Genomic DNA, 17,228 nt, shown 5'->3' with positions numbered 1-17,228 from the left:
TGAAAAATTATTTCATTATTTTTTTTTTAGTTCTTTTTTTTAATTTTTTTTTAAAGATTTTTATTTATTTATTTATTTATTTTTTTGTAAGATTTTATATATAGCTAAATTATATTCAGTATATAATTTCGCATATCCAGTTAACAGGAACACATTTCTGGTTTTGTGTCAGTGAAGGGGTACTTGAGATGAACTTTGATGTTATCTTGACAAAGCCATTGATTGATTGATTGATTGATTGATTGGTTGGTTGGTGGATTGGTTGGTTGGTGGATCAGTTGATTGATTCCAACAATGTATGTCTATGGAATTTTGAGTGTTTTGGATCTTCCACTATATGGAAAAACCCATTAGTTTGATCAGTTAAAAAAGTCAAGTTTGAAATGTTGGTCTTGGTTAAGGGATTAAAAATAATAATAATAATTAACACATGGCTGTAGAATACCAGTATTTTGACTCTGTTGAGTCAGCATGAGTAGGTTTGTGCAACCCCACCTTGTTTAGCCTAAGTCACCCGCACTGTGGTGAGAAGAATTGTTGTTTATATGTTTTGAGGGGAACAGGTGGCTTGGTCACTTTCTGACCTGGCACAAAAGTTGGTAACCAGATCAGTGAAAAGCACTTTATCCAGCTTACTTCCCACATGAATTCCCTGAATCAGCGGCCTATAGCTTGCTAACTACAACACTGCACATTTTCTGCTCAAGATCAGATGTCAACCGGATCACAACACACCAGCACAAACCATCACCTCATCTCCTCATAGAATCTTATTGATATTAACTTAATCTAACAGTGCATACATGCTCAAAGAAAAAAACATTTAAAGGGATAGTACACCCAAAAATTGAAATTCTGCCATCATTTACTCTTCTTCTTGCATATGATTTTCTGTCTTCCATGGAACACAAAAGACAATGTTTAGGCTGTATGAAAGCCTCAGGCACCATTCACTTTCATTGTATAATAATGGAGACTGAAGCTAGTAAGAGAATTTTCATTTTTGGTTAACTTTCCCTTTAACACCCATTCAAAACATGCAAGAAACAAGAATAAGTATTTCCTGAGCAATAAGAGTATTTCTAAACCATTACCTCCACATATAAACTCACCTGTCATTATCATTATCCTGTTAGCTGAGACCATGAGGTCTTAATAGATCACGTGCACTCCTGCTGAGAAGATAATCCTTTATATTTCAACCACCAAGTGTGTGTTTGTCTGTGAGCATTTGTGAGCGTGTTTGTGTGCATGTGTTTTAGATCTCAATTCCACTTATTCCTGACTTTAAACTTTTCCTCTTTTAAGAGTCTGAATTCTTCTAGTGGATAAGCTTTAGCGAATTTTGTCCTGCTACCTTTGGAAAGGGTCAAGGCAGCTTTTCAGACCATCTAACCAAGCAATCACTTCATTAGACAGCAGAGTCAATCAACAACAGAGGAGATGTCTTTCAAACTGGAGTGGGCTTGAGGCGAGGTAACAGATATTATGATTGGAAGGTAATTTAGATAGAAAAACCATTTGTATAGCTATGGTTTGCTTAGTTATAGTGCATGGCAGGAGGGAAATCTGTCAAAGAAGACTTATTCTGCTTTCTTCTGCCAAGTATTACACCACTGAGCGAAAAGAATGTTCCATGTTAGATATGTGTTTGTGTCTGGATCATTTTTACCTGGGATACTGTTCATGGATGAGGATCGAATGCATTGTTTCAAGATTTATCAAGCTTGCAGCGCCACATCAATGGCAAGTATTTATTTTGATTGCTTTTTATTTTATATACACATTAAAATAATGGGGTGCTTCAATCCCTAATTTTTTTTAATGGTATTATTAATCATTCCAATTAAATGGTCTCACCTTATTCAGTACTATTCATATCAGTAATGCATCTTTAATCTGTAATTTAGCTCACGTATCCCACGCATTGTATTAAGTCACCCATTTTGAAACTTTGGGGGTTTAAAATGTTTCTAATTTTTATGTGTTATCATTTTAAATGCATTATTCTTAAATTGGCCATGATTTTATTTTTAAGTTATATTTCATTCTGATACTAATTCAGTATTCCATAATTTAATATAAATAGAATAGTTCAGCTAAATATTAATATTCTGTCATTTACTCACCCTCATGTTGTTCCAATCCCATATGGCTTTCTTCCATGGAACACAAAAGGAGATGTTAGGGACCGACAGCTTCAATTACCATTTGCTTTCATTGTATGGATAAAAGAGCAGCATCAATATTCTTCAAATTTCTCTCGTGTCCCATAGAAGAAAGAAAATCAGTTGGATTTGGAATGAAATTAGAGTGAGTTCTATAAATGTTGACAGAATTTCCATTGTTGGCTGAAATAACCTTCAAATATGTTACTTTTCTGAATGTTTTTAGGTTTGTGCAGTTGATAGAGGTCTTGAACTGAGTTTTTGGATCTAAAGCCAATGTTCAGATCACATCATGGCTGTCAGTTTTACAGAAGTCACTCTTCAGCCTCCAGTATGCCCAGGCGAACCCTCAACCCCCAACCTAAAACGTAAGCATCTAATGTGGCAGAATGCAGTACGTCATATTATCGACCAACGAGGAATGCACCATGAGGGGCGACTAGCCAATTCTCGCAAAATCATTGTTACTGATGCCTACATCGATGACATCAACAGACAGATTCGTAACAAAGCTGCACGGGGCAATGCTGGCTTTCACAAGCGACGGTCATCTGCAGCCCGTATCCATCCAGTCCGAGAGCGCAACTCCACCAGCACCCAGAAATCCTCTGACTCTCTAAGTGATGCAGACTTTTTCGAAAGCTGGGGCTCCACGGTGCGTGGTGTCTTTCTTCCGGCCCTCAACCACAAGTTTAAATCTCAGGATCTAGAGCGCTTGTACCAGCAACACTCCGCTGGTCAGCGCCGAACTTCACTTGTAGTCACAAATGTCATTGATATCCTAACAAAACTCCATATTTTCTTCATTTACCTGGTTATGGCCCCAGAGATGGTGAATTCTCAGCTTGGATGGTTAGCTGGGCTCTTCATGGCTCTTGGAGCAGTTTTATGTATCTTAGTCCTCACCTGTAAAGGAGTAATGTCTCCGGATTACTTGCGTTATGCTGGGTTGGCGAGCTGGCTGTCCCAGACAGTGCAGGCGCTTGGTGGTGTGGTGTATGGGTTGGAAAAGGACCAGTCCTGGTATGTGCTATTCACCTTGTTTGCTACCTACACACTACTGCCACTACCTCTACTGTGGTCTATCTGCACAGGGTTTCTCACTGCTGCCTTGCACCTGATGGTAGATGCCCTGAGGAACTACAATGACACAGCCATTGTAAGAAAGGTAAAGAAACCCAACTTTGGGGCCATCAGAGAATCCATGCTCCACTTTATTTCCTTACCCAGGTGTTCCATAGTGGACTTATGTGAAATTCAGACTTTGGCCACATCCACACTAATACATTTTCTGTTTCCAAATAGCATTGTTTTCCAAAACAGCATCTTCGGAAAAAGACTTGGTTTCCAAAGAGAGCATTTTCGAAAGACTCTTTTTGGTGGAGGAAAGTGGCATTCCAGAGTGGATGAGAGGTACAAATGTAGCAAAAAGTTTTGGTTACGACTGTAACCTTGGTTCAATACTATGAGAAACTCCTCCCAGGATTGATGATCTCTGAAGCCCTATAAAATCACAGCAGTCTATTGACAGATGCCGCTTGATGCTCTGCCCCTAAATCGAGCTTCATCGTGGGCAAATAAACCAGAGCACGGCACCATTTCATCAGGTTTTTCGACTGAAGGGAATAGAGCGCATCTCTGTGTCTCTTATAAGTGATAAATCAGTAGTGCTGGGAGTGTACACAGTGTCTCGTTCCCTCCTTACAGGGAACCAAGATTACAGTCGTAACCAGAACGTTACCTTTCAAGTCAGTCAATTCGACGCTGTGTCAGTAGCTGACACAATTGGTAATGTATTCCATAGCGGCATGCTTCTGATTCACACGCATGATGCATTATCTACTAGCCAGCAGGGTAGTTAAAAATGCATTAACATAGTCTCGTATTTAGCAATAGGCAGGAAAAGAGAGAAACCTCAATAACCATTTATGGTTTGGAAATATAACAATGACACAAGCCGGGTAGTGAAGCACTATACAAATATTCCCATCCAAACCGCAGTGGGGATAAAAGTTCAGAACAAATAATATAATGCCACTAGCTGGCAGGGTTGTAGAACATTAAAAACATTGCCCTTCACACTGGGAAGAGTCAAGGAACAACATGGTAATGAGACCAACAGTCAGTACACAAATTAAACAAGCCAGTTCAGTATAAGCCCCAGGTCCCAGACCGGGATAGTAGCGGGGCAAGAAGGTCTCAACCATATTGCTCCTCGCAAGAACTTAATGAACAAAAAGTGTTTGCCCACAGACAAACCACCCAAGGAGCATGGCCTGTGGCTATAGCAGCGACATACACTTTGAGTGTGGATGGAGTGAGCCCTGAATACAAGCGTTCTTGTAAAAAGTGAAGCATCATTTGCACAGAGCATTGTGCTGGGTTCCCATGTTCTAAACAGTCAGTGTCATTTCAAGTGTGGAGGTGCTGGGAAAACAAAAACAAACGAGCCTTTATTGTTGCCACCCCTCGAATAGCAATGGGAACATAATTAACGGACGTGAGGTAATGATATATATAAGGTGGAATCATCAAAGGAAGAAGGAAGGAAGAACGAGAAGAGAGCAAAGCGAGTACCTGAGTGGAGAAAGACGCAGCCTCATCAGCTGGGCGCACGCTGTGTTTAGTACTAGAGCGATCGCGGGAGTGTTCTGAGGAATTGTGCTCTGAGCTTCGGATACCGGCACAGAGCGTGTGTGGACTCGAGCTGAAGTGTGTTTCAGCTCAGGTTTCTTCCTTTTCCCTGGAAATATAGCATATAGCTGCCTCATTGAGGGGGCTCTGGCCTGTAATATGGTGTTGAGCACTGGCTGCAACAACCCATCTGTACCAAACAAGCCCCGTTCTGGGACCAGACATGAATTTTCCATAGATCCAGCCGAGGGTGCCCGATTGTGCCTCGTGCCTGCGAGAGCAGATCTCTCCTCAGTGGAATCTTACACGGGGGGAGCATCTAACAGCTCTACCAGATCCTGGATCCAAGGGCAGTTGGGCCACATTGGCACAACCAAAAGCGCAAGTGACAAAACAGTTAAAAAATATCCTTAAAACTATCAGCACCACCGAATGTGAACGGCAGCAGCATGACAGAGTGAGCTGCAAATTGCCATGGGCGCACTGAACAGGTGAAGCCACTTGAGATGGAGAAAAGGAGACACATGGCTCAAGCCAATGACAAATCATTCTCAAATTCTTCATGCTCTGCATCTCCCGTCCTCACTAGATATTGTGAGTAGAGGGGACCGGCATCAGTTTTCCCACAAAGCAAGCCAAGAGCAAAGGATCCATGCTCGCAATAAACACAGTCAATCTCAGTGCCTGACATGGATAAATGGCAGTGATATATAGCATCCCCATCATCATAATCTCCGCCAAACGTGATTGTATCATGTGCGCCAGCGTGCAGATCATCACAGCCGTACTGGACAGGCGAAGCAGCTTTAGATGGAAAAGATGAGAGATGCAAGGCTCAAGCCCAGGCAAATCCTCTTCAAACTCTCCATAGTCTATATCTCGTCCTCACGCGCCTCCCTCATGCGGTCCCTCGGGAGCTGCAGAAGGAGTGTAGGAAGGATAGGGGAGCCGCTATGAACGCAGTCATTCTCAATCTCTGGTTTATATGCTCGTGATGGGGCAGAGAGGCAAGCGTCATCTGCCAATAGATTGGTGTGATTTAATAGGGCTTCAGAGATCGTAACTCTTAGGAGGATTTTCCCATAACGTCAGCTACTAACGCAGCGTTGAAGTGACCAACTTGATAGGGAATCAATGTATTTTTAACCACAAACATATTAGGATTCAAATGAAAACATATTAGTGTGGACATGGCCTGCAAAACGCAATGCTCCTGCGCAAGACAGTGAAAAACCAGGGAGATGGAGCATAATGGTCAAAGGCGTCTATCTTGAACATGTTTACACAGGAAAACAATTGAAAAACAGTACAGACGGATGCAAATATACATTTGGTGTGAACAGCCGCTTAGTGTGGACGTGGTCTTAGCCGCTGAAATAGATTGCCCCCTCCCCTTCAACCACACGCCCGCTCTACAAAACCCCACCATTTTAAGACATGTCACCCAACCCAGTGTAACCTAATCGAACATGTAAAAGGCAGAAATCATTCTCTTACTGGCTAGGTTTTCTGATGGGCTGAAAAAGCCCTCAATGTTTTTTTTGTTTTTTTTTTTGGTTTTTTTGGTTTGGTTTTTGCTGTTTACAGAGCCTAGGACTGTCACAGAGACTCAGAACACCAATTTCAGTTATATCTGTAGGGAAATTTAATGCATGGTATTAAATAAATGTACCATTAAATATAAAGTCACAGACAACAGCAAGAAGAACTGTTCTAGGATATGGTGTCTTATCAATGAGAGATGCTGGCTTTCTTATGCTTCGGGAAAATAAGATATACTAGGTCTACCTTTGTATAAATACTCCATCATTAAAGACATTTTATTTCCTTAATTTGGGATACCAATATACCAACATAGAAACCTCAAGAGACTATTTTCAGCCACTTGTCAACAGAAAGTTCGGAATAAAAATAATTATTATTTTGTGAAAAATGACTAAACGCATTCTTTTGGAATGCAGTACACGATAAAAAAAACAAAAAAAAAACATGCTTGATTTCAAAGCAGTAGACTGAAAAATCTAAGTAACTGGGCTCACTTTTGTTCTTGGTTTCTTACAGCTAATTGCGAAAGCTCTGTTGTACATGTGTATGAACACTGCAGGACTGTTCATCCATTACCTGTCTGATCGTGCCCAAAGGCAGGCCTTCCTTGAGACACGCCGTTGCATTGAGGGACGAGTCAAGATGGAGCGAGAGAACCAGAGACAGGTTCAGCTGCTCTTTTTTTATTCTTCTCGTATTCCATAAACATTTTGTCTTAAGTTAAGACCTGAATAGTTCAAGTTAGATAAGATATACAATCCTTAACTGAGGATTTTTCTGTAATATGGTTCTGTATGTGTATTAACAATGATGTAACTGTATAAATATATCACATGTAATAAGATATTGATATATCATTACAACATTATGTAATGTAAAAATGGATATCAGCACATAATATGCTGTAGTTTTCTACTACTCAGAATCTTAAAAAAACTGAATATTATGACTCTGTATTATTTTTTATGTAGTTGTGGTTTTTTTATACTGTGTAATAGAGGCATTTTGTCATTTTGCATCAGGAGCACTTGGTGATGTCAATTCTTCCTCGTTTTATTGCTACTGAAATGATTTCTGATATGACTGCTTTGGATGATGAATTGCTTCCTCAACAATTCCACAAGACCTACATCCACCAATACAAAGATGTCAGGTACACATGATCTATAATGCTTGCTGTGTGCAGTATATTCCAATACAGTAAAATTTTGTTCACGATATTCACCCATATTCTTTCATGTATGTGCTCTTGTCTCAGTATTCTGTTTGCTGATATAAAAGGCTTCACCTCTCTCTCAATGACAATGTCGGCTCAGGACCTGGTGCGCACACTCAATGAGTTGTTTGGTCGCTTTGATCGTCTTGCAGAGGTGAGCGTTTCACTGGCAGTTTTGGTAAATGTATGTATTATAGTACACTTTTGGAGCTTAGGAAATAATTTTGTAACTATATATCATGGCACACGCAATCAGTTTTTAGAAGCATACTATGTTGGAAGCATATGGAAAAATTTATTTTGAAATCTCTAGGAAAATCACTGCATGAGGATAAAGATTCTTGGAGACTGTTATTACTGTGTGTCTGGAGTTCCAGAGCCCCAAACAGCACATGCTCGCTGCTGTGTGGAAATGGGCCTGGCCATGATCAACACTATACGGTAGGTGTTTGTCTATGCATTTGCATGGCCACTGAAATACATGTTAATACATGCACTTTTCTGCACTATGTTCGCAATGACTTTCAACCAACTGACCCAAAGTTATTTTTAGTGGATGTATGAAATCAGTTCCACTCAAGTTCATACAGGTGTTCTAGCAGAGTGACCAAAGGTGTACTTCAACATTTTAACTATGGACATGTTCTACTTATGTTTGACAACCAGAAAGTGTCCACATTTTACTCCAAAGACCTTCAATAGCTATTTAGTTAGCTGTCAGTGTTTTTTTAGAGCATTTGTATTATATTTTCCCTGCATTATCATTAATGCTTTATAATGATTGATAAAGTACCTCTAATTCTGCAGATGAAAGCTATAGAGACAATGATAAATCAGATAAATGTTTGCTCTTCCTTGTCTTTGTCTCAGATATGTACGGAAGGAGTTGAAGAGAGATGTGGACATGCGTATTGGAATCCACTCTGGCTCGGTTTTATGTGGGGTTTTGGGTCTGCAGAAATGGCAGTTTGATGTTTGGTCCTGGGACGTAGATGTTGCCAACATGCTAGAGGCTGGAGGAATCCCAGGGCAAGTACCAGATCAATAGCCATTCATTGCCATATTGTATAGTTGCCACATCCTGGGCATTTACAATTGATAATCAAATAATCAAGGTTGTATAATATTAGGAGGATTCACATATCTCGAGCAACCCTGGACTGTCTAGAGGGTGTATATGAGACGGAAGAGGGCAGAGGCCATGAGCGGAATGAGTTTTTACGCAAACACAACATCGACACATTTCTGATACGCCACAAGGCAAAAGAAGACAAGGAGCCCCTTAAAATGAGGAAGACTAGCAAAGATGAGACGACATGGAGTGCCGAGCTTCCCTTTGACAACATCATTGGCATGAACTGCGTGGGTTTGCTCTGACCCCATAAACCTTCTTCTACTTTCTAGTTAGTGATAAGATGTAAAGCTCTCAAATCTGTTAAATATTTCCACACTGTGTTATTCTATTAATTATTTAGTAATAAAAGTCTGCAAGTGCTGTTTACTGTAATGCACTTACAATGTAAGTCAATAGGGCAAGGCATTCTGGAGGGTTTAAAAGCAGAAAAGTAAAGCTCCTATTTTTGTTTACATACTTATATTAATATATCCTTACAAAAAATATTTTATTTGAGCTGTTAAGTTATCTTAATTATGAGCACAGCAGTGGGGCTACTGTGTTAGGTGGCGTTCTGGTGTTCTTGCACATATCATGCAAAAAAAATTCCGGTTTTACATAGTCTTGACTGAAGTTGAAAGACTGAATATAAGTTTGCATAGACAAGGATATTAAGCGATTTTATCACACTAGCCTCATAAAAATGTGTAGCCTAATGTTAATGTCTTGCGGCTCTACTTTCGAAAATATGTATTTTAATGTTTATCCCATTGCATTGACTTGCCCCATAGACTTCCATTGTAAATGCATTACAAAGCATGATTTTGTAATAGTATGTTTATGTTAATTTTTAGATCCTAGCCACTTTCACCAATGGTTCGCTTGTGCAGTTGCCCAATCAGATCACTGCTCAATGTGCCGGGTCACGGGAAATCAACAAGAGAATCAAGCAGGCCATCGAGGTGCGCAGTAGTGAGCGAATGCGCAAAGAACACATCACACCCTTTACACTGGTCTTCAAAGATACACACATCGAGGGAAAGGTATGGACATCAATGGGTTTTTATACTTTGTATTGTATTGTTGCTTATAAGCAGGCCCACACAAAATCAGCACTCACAAAACTCTACAGAAGGCTTCGTAAATTTTCGCAGAATTGGAATGCCTGCCATATCATTCAGAAAATTTGATACGCAGGTATGTTTATTAAATATATGCATGTATGTTTATTAAATATTTAGCTAATTTGATCATGATTTTAGTCACCAGTGTTTAAATAGTTTCCGCAAAATTCAGCTTTTTTACCCAGAATTCAGCACAGAAAATGTAAAAAAAAATAAAATAAAAAAACTGCAGATTCAATCTTGGCCTCCTTAGACTTTAAGTACTAATGGATCAGATTTGTTGCTTGATAATTAAAAGGATAGTTTACCCAAAAATTTAAATTCTTTCATTTACTCACCCTTGTGTTTTTCAAACCTGTATGACTTTCTTTCTTCCATGGAACTCAAAATGAGATTACTTATGATGCAGAATGACGGCCTCAGTCGCTTTTATTGATAGGACAAAAAAGATGCAACATTTGTTGTGACTGAAGTTAACATTGCGCTGAACATCTCCTTTTGTGTTCCACGGAAGAAAGCAATGTGGGCAACGAACAACATGAGGGAGAGTAAATTATGCCAGCATTTTCATTTTTGGGAGAACCATCGCTTTTAAAGTGTGCATGACTGTAAGCCCACTGCTTTGTCACATTTTTCCACTTTTAAGAGGTATAATTGCTTTTCAGTTTTCTCAGATGAGAGATGAAATGTTCAAGTCCAACTTAGCCTGCTCCTTCCTCATGCTTCTCTTCAATATGGCTGTTCAGGCCCTCATTCCCTCACCACAGTGAGCAATTACTATTCTTATAAAAGCCCAATGTGTTCTTTTAAATACTTTTGATATTCAATTTGAAACTGAATGTGTGTCTTCACAGAATCAGTCCTATGGTAATCCAGTTTCTAGTATTCCTATTTGCCTACATGCTATTGCTGCTGGTCACACTGGCTGAGGAATTTAAGCGCTCCCCACCATACCTACAACATCTGTGCTGCTGGATCCACGAGACTAAGGGCATCCGAAACCTGCTCACCCTCACCGCTATTGCTATTAACTTTGGTGTGGCCTCCTCTGATATTGTGAGTGCTGGAATATTTTAAATTTTCGAACAGACTGTCCAGTAATATGGACTGAATCAATGTAACCCATGTTTGATTTGTTTATGTACAGTTGTGGTGTAACATAGTTGTGGAGGCTGAGGATAGTAACAAAATCTCTGAGCAACAAAGCGCTCAGTGGCCAGCGAACATCTGCACCCACCCTGAGGTATAGCAAATGTATAGTGAATACAACTCATTAATTGTTTATACTGGTATATTGATATTAATTTGGCCCCATTGATATTAATTTAGTGTGTCTCTCTGCAGTTCTTTGTGTTGAGTGGGGTGGTGGCCATGGTGACATGTGCGGTGTTCCTGAGGCTTAGTTGTCTGTTGAAGCTGGCAGTACTGATGTTGGTCATCGCCGTTTACACATACCTCATTGAGGTAGCCTTCCATGTGCTCTTTATTCGCCAACAAGAAAATGGCCAAATTCAGAGGTACAGTATTTAATGTTTGTTTATAACTTCCTTCTGTTGAGTTGGTGTGGACCCGTTCTGATCTGTATTTTGCCTAGATCTCAATATCTCAGACGAGAAGGCAATTCTGTGCTGCTCATGGCAATGTTTGTTGTGGTTGTCCTCTACAACAGTAGACAGGTATTGTATCAGAATATGTAATTATTATGTATTCTATTAACCTTCCTATTCTGTTCGGTCATTTTTTACCCAATTTTTTTTTTTTTCTAATCTAATAAAAAAATAAAAAAAAATAAAAAAAATTCTGAGTGGTACAAGACTTTGTGACTTTCACACTATCCATCTGAACACACACACAAATTGGACTTGATTCGATAAGTTTAAGTAGTCGTATGACTGTAAACATAATCTGACATTATTGCACTTTATTGAACTGTCACTTCAAAACAGTTAAAGACAAAACAAAAACAAATGCTAAACTTTGACTAATAATAGTTTCATCATGTCTAAATATATAACCAACTGTAAACTTGTGATAAAATTGAGAATTACTACACACTATGTGGCTGCCTAGAACACTGCAGCCATCTACTGGCTATTATTGTCAAAACATGATTTTTAAGTTATGCTATTTTTCTTTTTTCACCAGATGGCAGCAATCTGCCCTCAATACAGGACACATTCTCATATTTTCTTCATGTTTCAACTATGTTTTTACTATAGTGAAGTTACATAAATGTGCTAATTTGCATATGCAAATGAATGGTGAAATCATGAAATGTATATGTAAATAAGATCTAAAAAACATAAAATCCCAAAAGAAGTGCATAGTTTTATTGTTTTTACTTCAGGGAAGTAGAAATGTTATCATTTCTTTAAAAAAAAAAAAAAAAAGAAAAAGAAAGTTACACCTGTAATGTGTCTGGTCAAAAATGACTGCGAACAGCAAAGTAAGTGGCCCTACTTGATCAGAATAGGAGGGTTAATGTATTACATTTATTTTAATAGATATTAATATTTAAATCGCTAAATATTTAATCATTAAAAATAGCATAAATGAAACTATTATATTATTATATTATTGTACAATTGTATACAGTATCATGATAAGTCATTTAATTGTAAAATAATACAAATGTATTATTTGTTAACAATTTATAAACTAACAAATCTTTAAAATATGAATTATATTAATAAATAACAATGCAATGATAAAAATGACAATAGCTCATAGTCATATTTTACTGTTATACTGTTATTATTGTAGCATATTTTTACAGCAGTATTGATCTCATTCTGGTGATCAAAACACATACACCTCATTTAAAATCAAACCACTACTGAATTCTAATTATAACTCCCATAAAACATTGTAAAAAACTAACTGAAGATAGACGCAAAATCACAACAGCCATGCAAGTTATTCGATGTTTGATATGTTATTTTAATATGTTTCAGTAATTATCGTTTTGTCCCTGCTTAAACTCACAGTTAGAAACTACAGCCAGGCTTGACTTCTTGTGGCGTCTGCAGGCCAGACAGGAAATGGAGGACATGAAGGAACTGAGGGAACATAACGAGTGTCTGCTCTACAACATCCTCCCTGCCCATGTTGCTCAACACTTTCTTGAGAGAGGCAGGAACAATGAGGTATGTGAATGGCAGAGATGCCTCAGGGGATTGAGCACTTATGGATAGTTAAATTCTTAATTGTATCCAGAATATTAAGCACCCCATGAAATCAGAATTATAGTTTTATAGCATGTCTATTAGCTTTAAAGCCACCTTTATGCTCATGTACTCCTAAAAGTTGACAAAATGAATTTTTGGCATGCATTTAAATTTACAGTCTTTCTCTTTCTAGGAAAACAGACTAAAAATATTAATGACTCTTGTTCTACATAGATTTTTGTCCAATCAAATCCTTTCTAGAATGAGAATGTCCCTTCCCCAATACCACCAGAAACCAACTACTAGCAAGTAGCAAATCATAGTTCATGGCTGTAATGCATGAAAACTTCGCTTTAATTACTTTAATTACCTGGTTTAACATACTTATTTGCATTCTCTGGGATCTAGGAGTTCAGTGTACATTGTAAAGGACAGATCCTAATGCTGTGGTCAGACAATAACAAATTATTTCATAGACAGCATATAATATACAATTATCTGAGCGCTAATTTGAAGTGTTCAACTTGTTCTTTCTTTAATCCATGAGTATCATTAAGTCAATATAAATACCACTGCATTTTCTTTGGCTACAAGGACCTGTTCTCTGAATCCTATGAGAGAGTTGGGGTGATGTTTGCTTCCATTCCAGACTTCACCAATTATTACGAGAAAAAAGAGTTGATTCATCAGGATGTGGAGTGTCTGCGTGTTCTTAATGAGATCATTGCTGACTTTGATGAGGTACATGGATTTGAGCAGCATCCTCTTAATACCAAATGTCGTCAAAGCCCAGGCTTGGATATACTCAGAGTGGGAGCAGCTAATACCTTGGCTAGCAACTCATAACTAATTGGAATGTATTTTAAATGTGTGAATGCCCACTTCTTTATTAAAAAAACATTATGTGAGACATTTTATTTTTATCAGTAGAGATTAATGTATTACTATTATTATTATTACAATTTAATTAATTATTACAATTTTTTTTTTTTTTTTTTTTTTTGCTCTTAGCTGCTGGACGAGCCTTACTTCCAGGAGATAGAGAAGATCAAAACCATTGGCAGCTGTTACATGGCTGCATCTGGCTTATCTCCTGAAAAACAGGTGTGTGCTACCTTGATATGTGATTTTAAAATATATGCCTGACAACATAACTAGGGGTGCACAGTAACAGACAGGTGTGATTTCTCAGGACACGCATTTTAGGGACATTTTATGCATGATATAAAACAAAAAAACGGGGATAGGTCACCCAAAAATTAAAATTCTCTCATTATTCACTCACCCTGATGTCATCCCAGATGTGTATGACTATCTTTCTTCAGCAGAACACAAATAAAGATTTATAGAAGAAGATCGAGCTCTGTCAGGTCCTTATAATGGAAGCACATGGGTGCCAGCATTTTGACGGTCCAAAAGTCACATTTAGGCAGCATAAAAGTAATCCATGCAACTCCAGTTGATCAATGAATGTCATCTGAAGCAAATAGATACATTTGTGTAAAAAAATAAATCGATAATTAAAACACATCTTGGATGGCATGAAGGTAAGTGAATAATGAGAGAATTTTCATTTTTGGGTGATCTATTCCTTTAATGTAAGGCATTTATGAATGGTGTATGTTATAGGTATGTGAAGATGAGTGGGCCCACCTTAGTACCCTGGTTCTGTACGCTTTGGCCATGCAAGAAACTCTGAAAGAAATAAACAAACGGACCTCAAACAATTTCCTGTTGCGCGTTGGTAAGTCTGTACTATTCTCATAATTTATAATACATAAAAATCAACTCCTAATGAATGTGCCAATTTAAATGGGATTTTTTTGCTAAAATGAAAATTCTCTCATCATTTTCTCACCCTCATGCCATCTCAGATGTGTATGGCATTCTGTCTTCTGCTGAACACAAACAAAGATTTTTAGTAGAATATCTCAGCTCTGTAGGTCCATACAAAGCAAGTGAATAGTGGCCAGACCTTTGAAGATCCAAAAAGCACAAAAATGCAGCATAAAAGTAATCCATATTACTCCAGTGGTTAACTTCATGTCTTCAAAAGCGTTATGATAGGTGTGGGTGAAAAACAGATCAATATTTTAAGTCCTTTTTTAATATAAATTCTCCTCCCTGCCCAATAGGTGGGCGATATGCACAAAGAATGCAAACTGCCAAAAACAAAACAAAAAATAATGTGAAAGAGAAAGTAAAAGTGGAGATTGAAAGTAAAAAAGGACTTAAATATTGATCTGTTTCTCACCCACACCTTTCATATCGCTTCTTAAAATAGAGATTTAACCACTGAAATCGTATGGATTACTTTTATGCTGCCTTTATGTGTTTTTTGGACCTTCAAAGTTCTGGCCACCATTCAATTAAATTATATGGACCTACAGAGCTGAGATATGTTCCTAGAAATCTTTGTTTGTGTTCAGCAGAAGAAATAGTCACACATCTGTGATGGCATGCGGGTGAGTAAATGATTTTTAAGAAGAATTTTCATTTTTAGATGAACTATCCCTTTAATGATTCTGTCACATGTAAGCAAGGGCGTAGATTTGGCTTAAACATTGGGGGGGTTACAGTATGAAGAATTTACATGTTTCAATTGATCATGGTATGAATATTGGAGGGGTTGTACTTGCATTTTTTGATTATTTGGGGGTTTCCTCCTCCATCCCCCCCTGGAATCTATGCCCCTGCTTGTAAGCATGTTAGCTGTCCACTTGCTGTAAAGGGAAGTAATGCACCTGATTGTGCCAGTTCAGACATGCTAATAAGCTTAAAGGAGGCCATCAGTATGATTTAAATGCAATTGGATTAGACAGTTGAGATGGTAGATTAATGTAAAACTGTAAACTCTCAGACAAGAAACATAACTGCAATTAACACTTGTTATAATCAGTGAAAATGATTTAAATTACAAATGAGTGCTTTTAAAACTGATGTGTGTATTTTTTGTTTATTATTTCTTGCATGCCATCTTAATATGCAGAGCCCACGATAAGTAAGCCAGGTTAAGCAGGTTAAGATAAGTTGCAGGTTGACTTAACCTAAAAGTTTAACACTGTGGTGCTGTGGCACAATAAAAATTGCTATGTTTGATTGAGCGACCTGTCCAGTCAAGCAGTGGTGTGAGTTTGGGATGGGATTATCTTTTTGTACAAACTATGAAAGATGAGGGGAGGTTTCTGAAATCTTTTTGAAAACAGTGATTATTTTTGCAATTCCATTTAGTGACACTAGTGGCGCAGACATAATAAAACAAATTTACACAGCTTTAATGTATATAAAACTCATAAAGTTGTACCGCTTCTTTATCCTACAGGTGTTTCTCATGGGCCTGTAGTTGCTGGGGTGATTGGAGCCACCAAGCCCCAATATGATATTTGGGGCATGACTGTGAATCTTGCAAGCCATATGGACAGCACAGGGGTCAGTGGGCATATTCAAGTCCCAGAGGGCACGAGCCGTATCCTTGCTGACCACGGCTTTGTGTTAAAGCTTAGAGGAGACATATACGTCAAAGGGGTTAGCGAACGGCGGGGAGGGGTCCGCACATACTTTGTAAGCAGCAGGGAACAGAGGTCAAACTACACTGAGAGAACCAGCAGAGGCATCTTTCTCGGGAGGAACACCCTCTCTGCGGTGGTCTTTTCCCTGGTGCATGCCCGCAAGAAGGAAAAGTTACGAGAGGCCAATGGAGGCTTTCACCTTATGGAGATGTCATGAATTTTGATAGACTGGCCCAAAACTGGATAGTAATCATATTTAATACCTCCTTTCATGAGTCATTGCCTTCAAGAGATTTTGAGTGTACTCTGTATTTCATTCTTCAACTTTATTTATCTTGTATGACCAGATTTCCAATGGCTTCTACTGCTTTTTCAAAGTCATTATCATTTGCTAACAAATATTGTTTCTGGATTTGATATCGCTGGGATTTATGACAATTTTAAACCTTAAAATTTAGGATTGTAAAGGGCCAAAATAAACAGAGCTTTAAATAAATACTTGAATAAAATTGTATCATTTGTGGAACAAGACCAAAACAGTGTACAAATGAGAAAGCTAAGGAACTCTGACTGATGGCTTTCTGTTTTCTCTACTTACCTGGAAGTTGTGACTTTCTTTTTTCAATAATTTCATCTCATCCATGGTCGGACCTAAGGGGGGCTATGGGGGCATTCTCCTGGTCCAATGAAGAGATAACCACTTGCCCACGCACCCTAAAGATATGACCTTCCTTCATTGTCCCGTCCCTTA

General features: G+C 38.3%; 1 protein-coding gene across 3 annotated transcripts; it reads left to right on the top strand.

Annotated features, from left to right (window-relative positions):
• Positions 1–1,929: 1,929 nt before the first annotated feature.
• LOC127455482 (adenylate cyclase type 8-like) lies at positions 1,930–16,957 on the top strand. Of its 3 annotated transcripts, none has more exons than XM_051723414.1 (18): positions 1,932–3,336; positions 6,864–7,013; positions 7,370–7,500; positions 7,606–7,717; positions 7,877–8,004; positions 8,434–8,592; positions 8,694–8,925; positions 9,532–9,720; positions 10,467–10,567; positions 10,656–10,857; positions 10,949–11,044; positions 11,146–11,318; positions 11,396–11,477; positions 12,789–12,947; positions 13,563–13,709; positions 13,980–14,072; positions 14,598–14,712; positions 16,291–16,957. In XM_051723414.1, the coding sequence occupies exons 1-18, from the start codon at positions 2,461–2,463 to the stop codon at positions 16,692–16,694; spliced, it is 3,549 nt and encodes a 1,182-aa protein (XP_051579374.1). In that variant the 5' UTR covers positions 1,932–2,460; the 3' UTR covers positions 16,695–16,957. The 3 variants fall into 3 exon arrangements, with proteins under 3 accessions (XP_051579375.1, XP_051579374.1, XP_051579376.1); XM_051723416.1 differs by lacking the exon at positions 1,932–3,336 and adding an exon at positions 3,472–3,581; XM_051723415.1 differs by lacking the exon at positions 14,598–14,712 and having other exon boundaries at positions 1,930–3,336; positions 16,291–16,446.
• Positions 16,958–17,228: the final 271 nt, after the last annotated feature.

Source organism: Myxocyprinus asiaticus, chromosome 17 (genome assembly GCF_019703515.2).
Source record: "Myxocyprinus asiaticus isolate MX2 ecotype Aquarium Trade chromosome 17, UBuf_Myxa_2, whole genome shotgun sequence".
NCBI classification, from domain to species: domain Eukaryota; kingdom Metazoa; phylum Chordata; class Actinopteri; order Cypriniformes; family Catostomidae; genus Myxocyprinus; species Myxocyprinus asiaticus.
This window is presented reverse-complemented; position numbering and strand designations above follow the sequence as displayed.

Excerpts from the sequence above, each read along its gene's own strand:
- LOC127455482 (XM_051723414.1), top strand. The coding sequence starts at position 2,461 with ATGGCTGTCAGTTTTACAGAAGTCACTCTTCAGCCTCCAGTATGCCCA. Across the intron at positions 8,593-8,693 it reads GAGGCTGGAGGAATCCCAGG|GAGGATTCACATATCTCGAG; the intron begins GCAAGTACCAGA and ends GTATAATATTAG. Across the intron at positions 9,721-10,466 it reads ATACACACATCGAGGGAAAG|TTTTCTCAGATGAGAGATGA; the intron begins GTATGGACATCA and ends ATTGCTTTTCAG.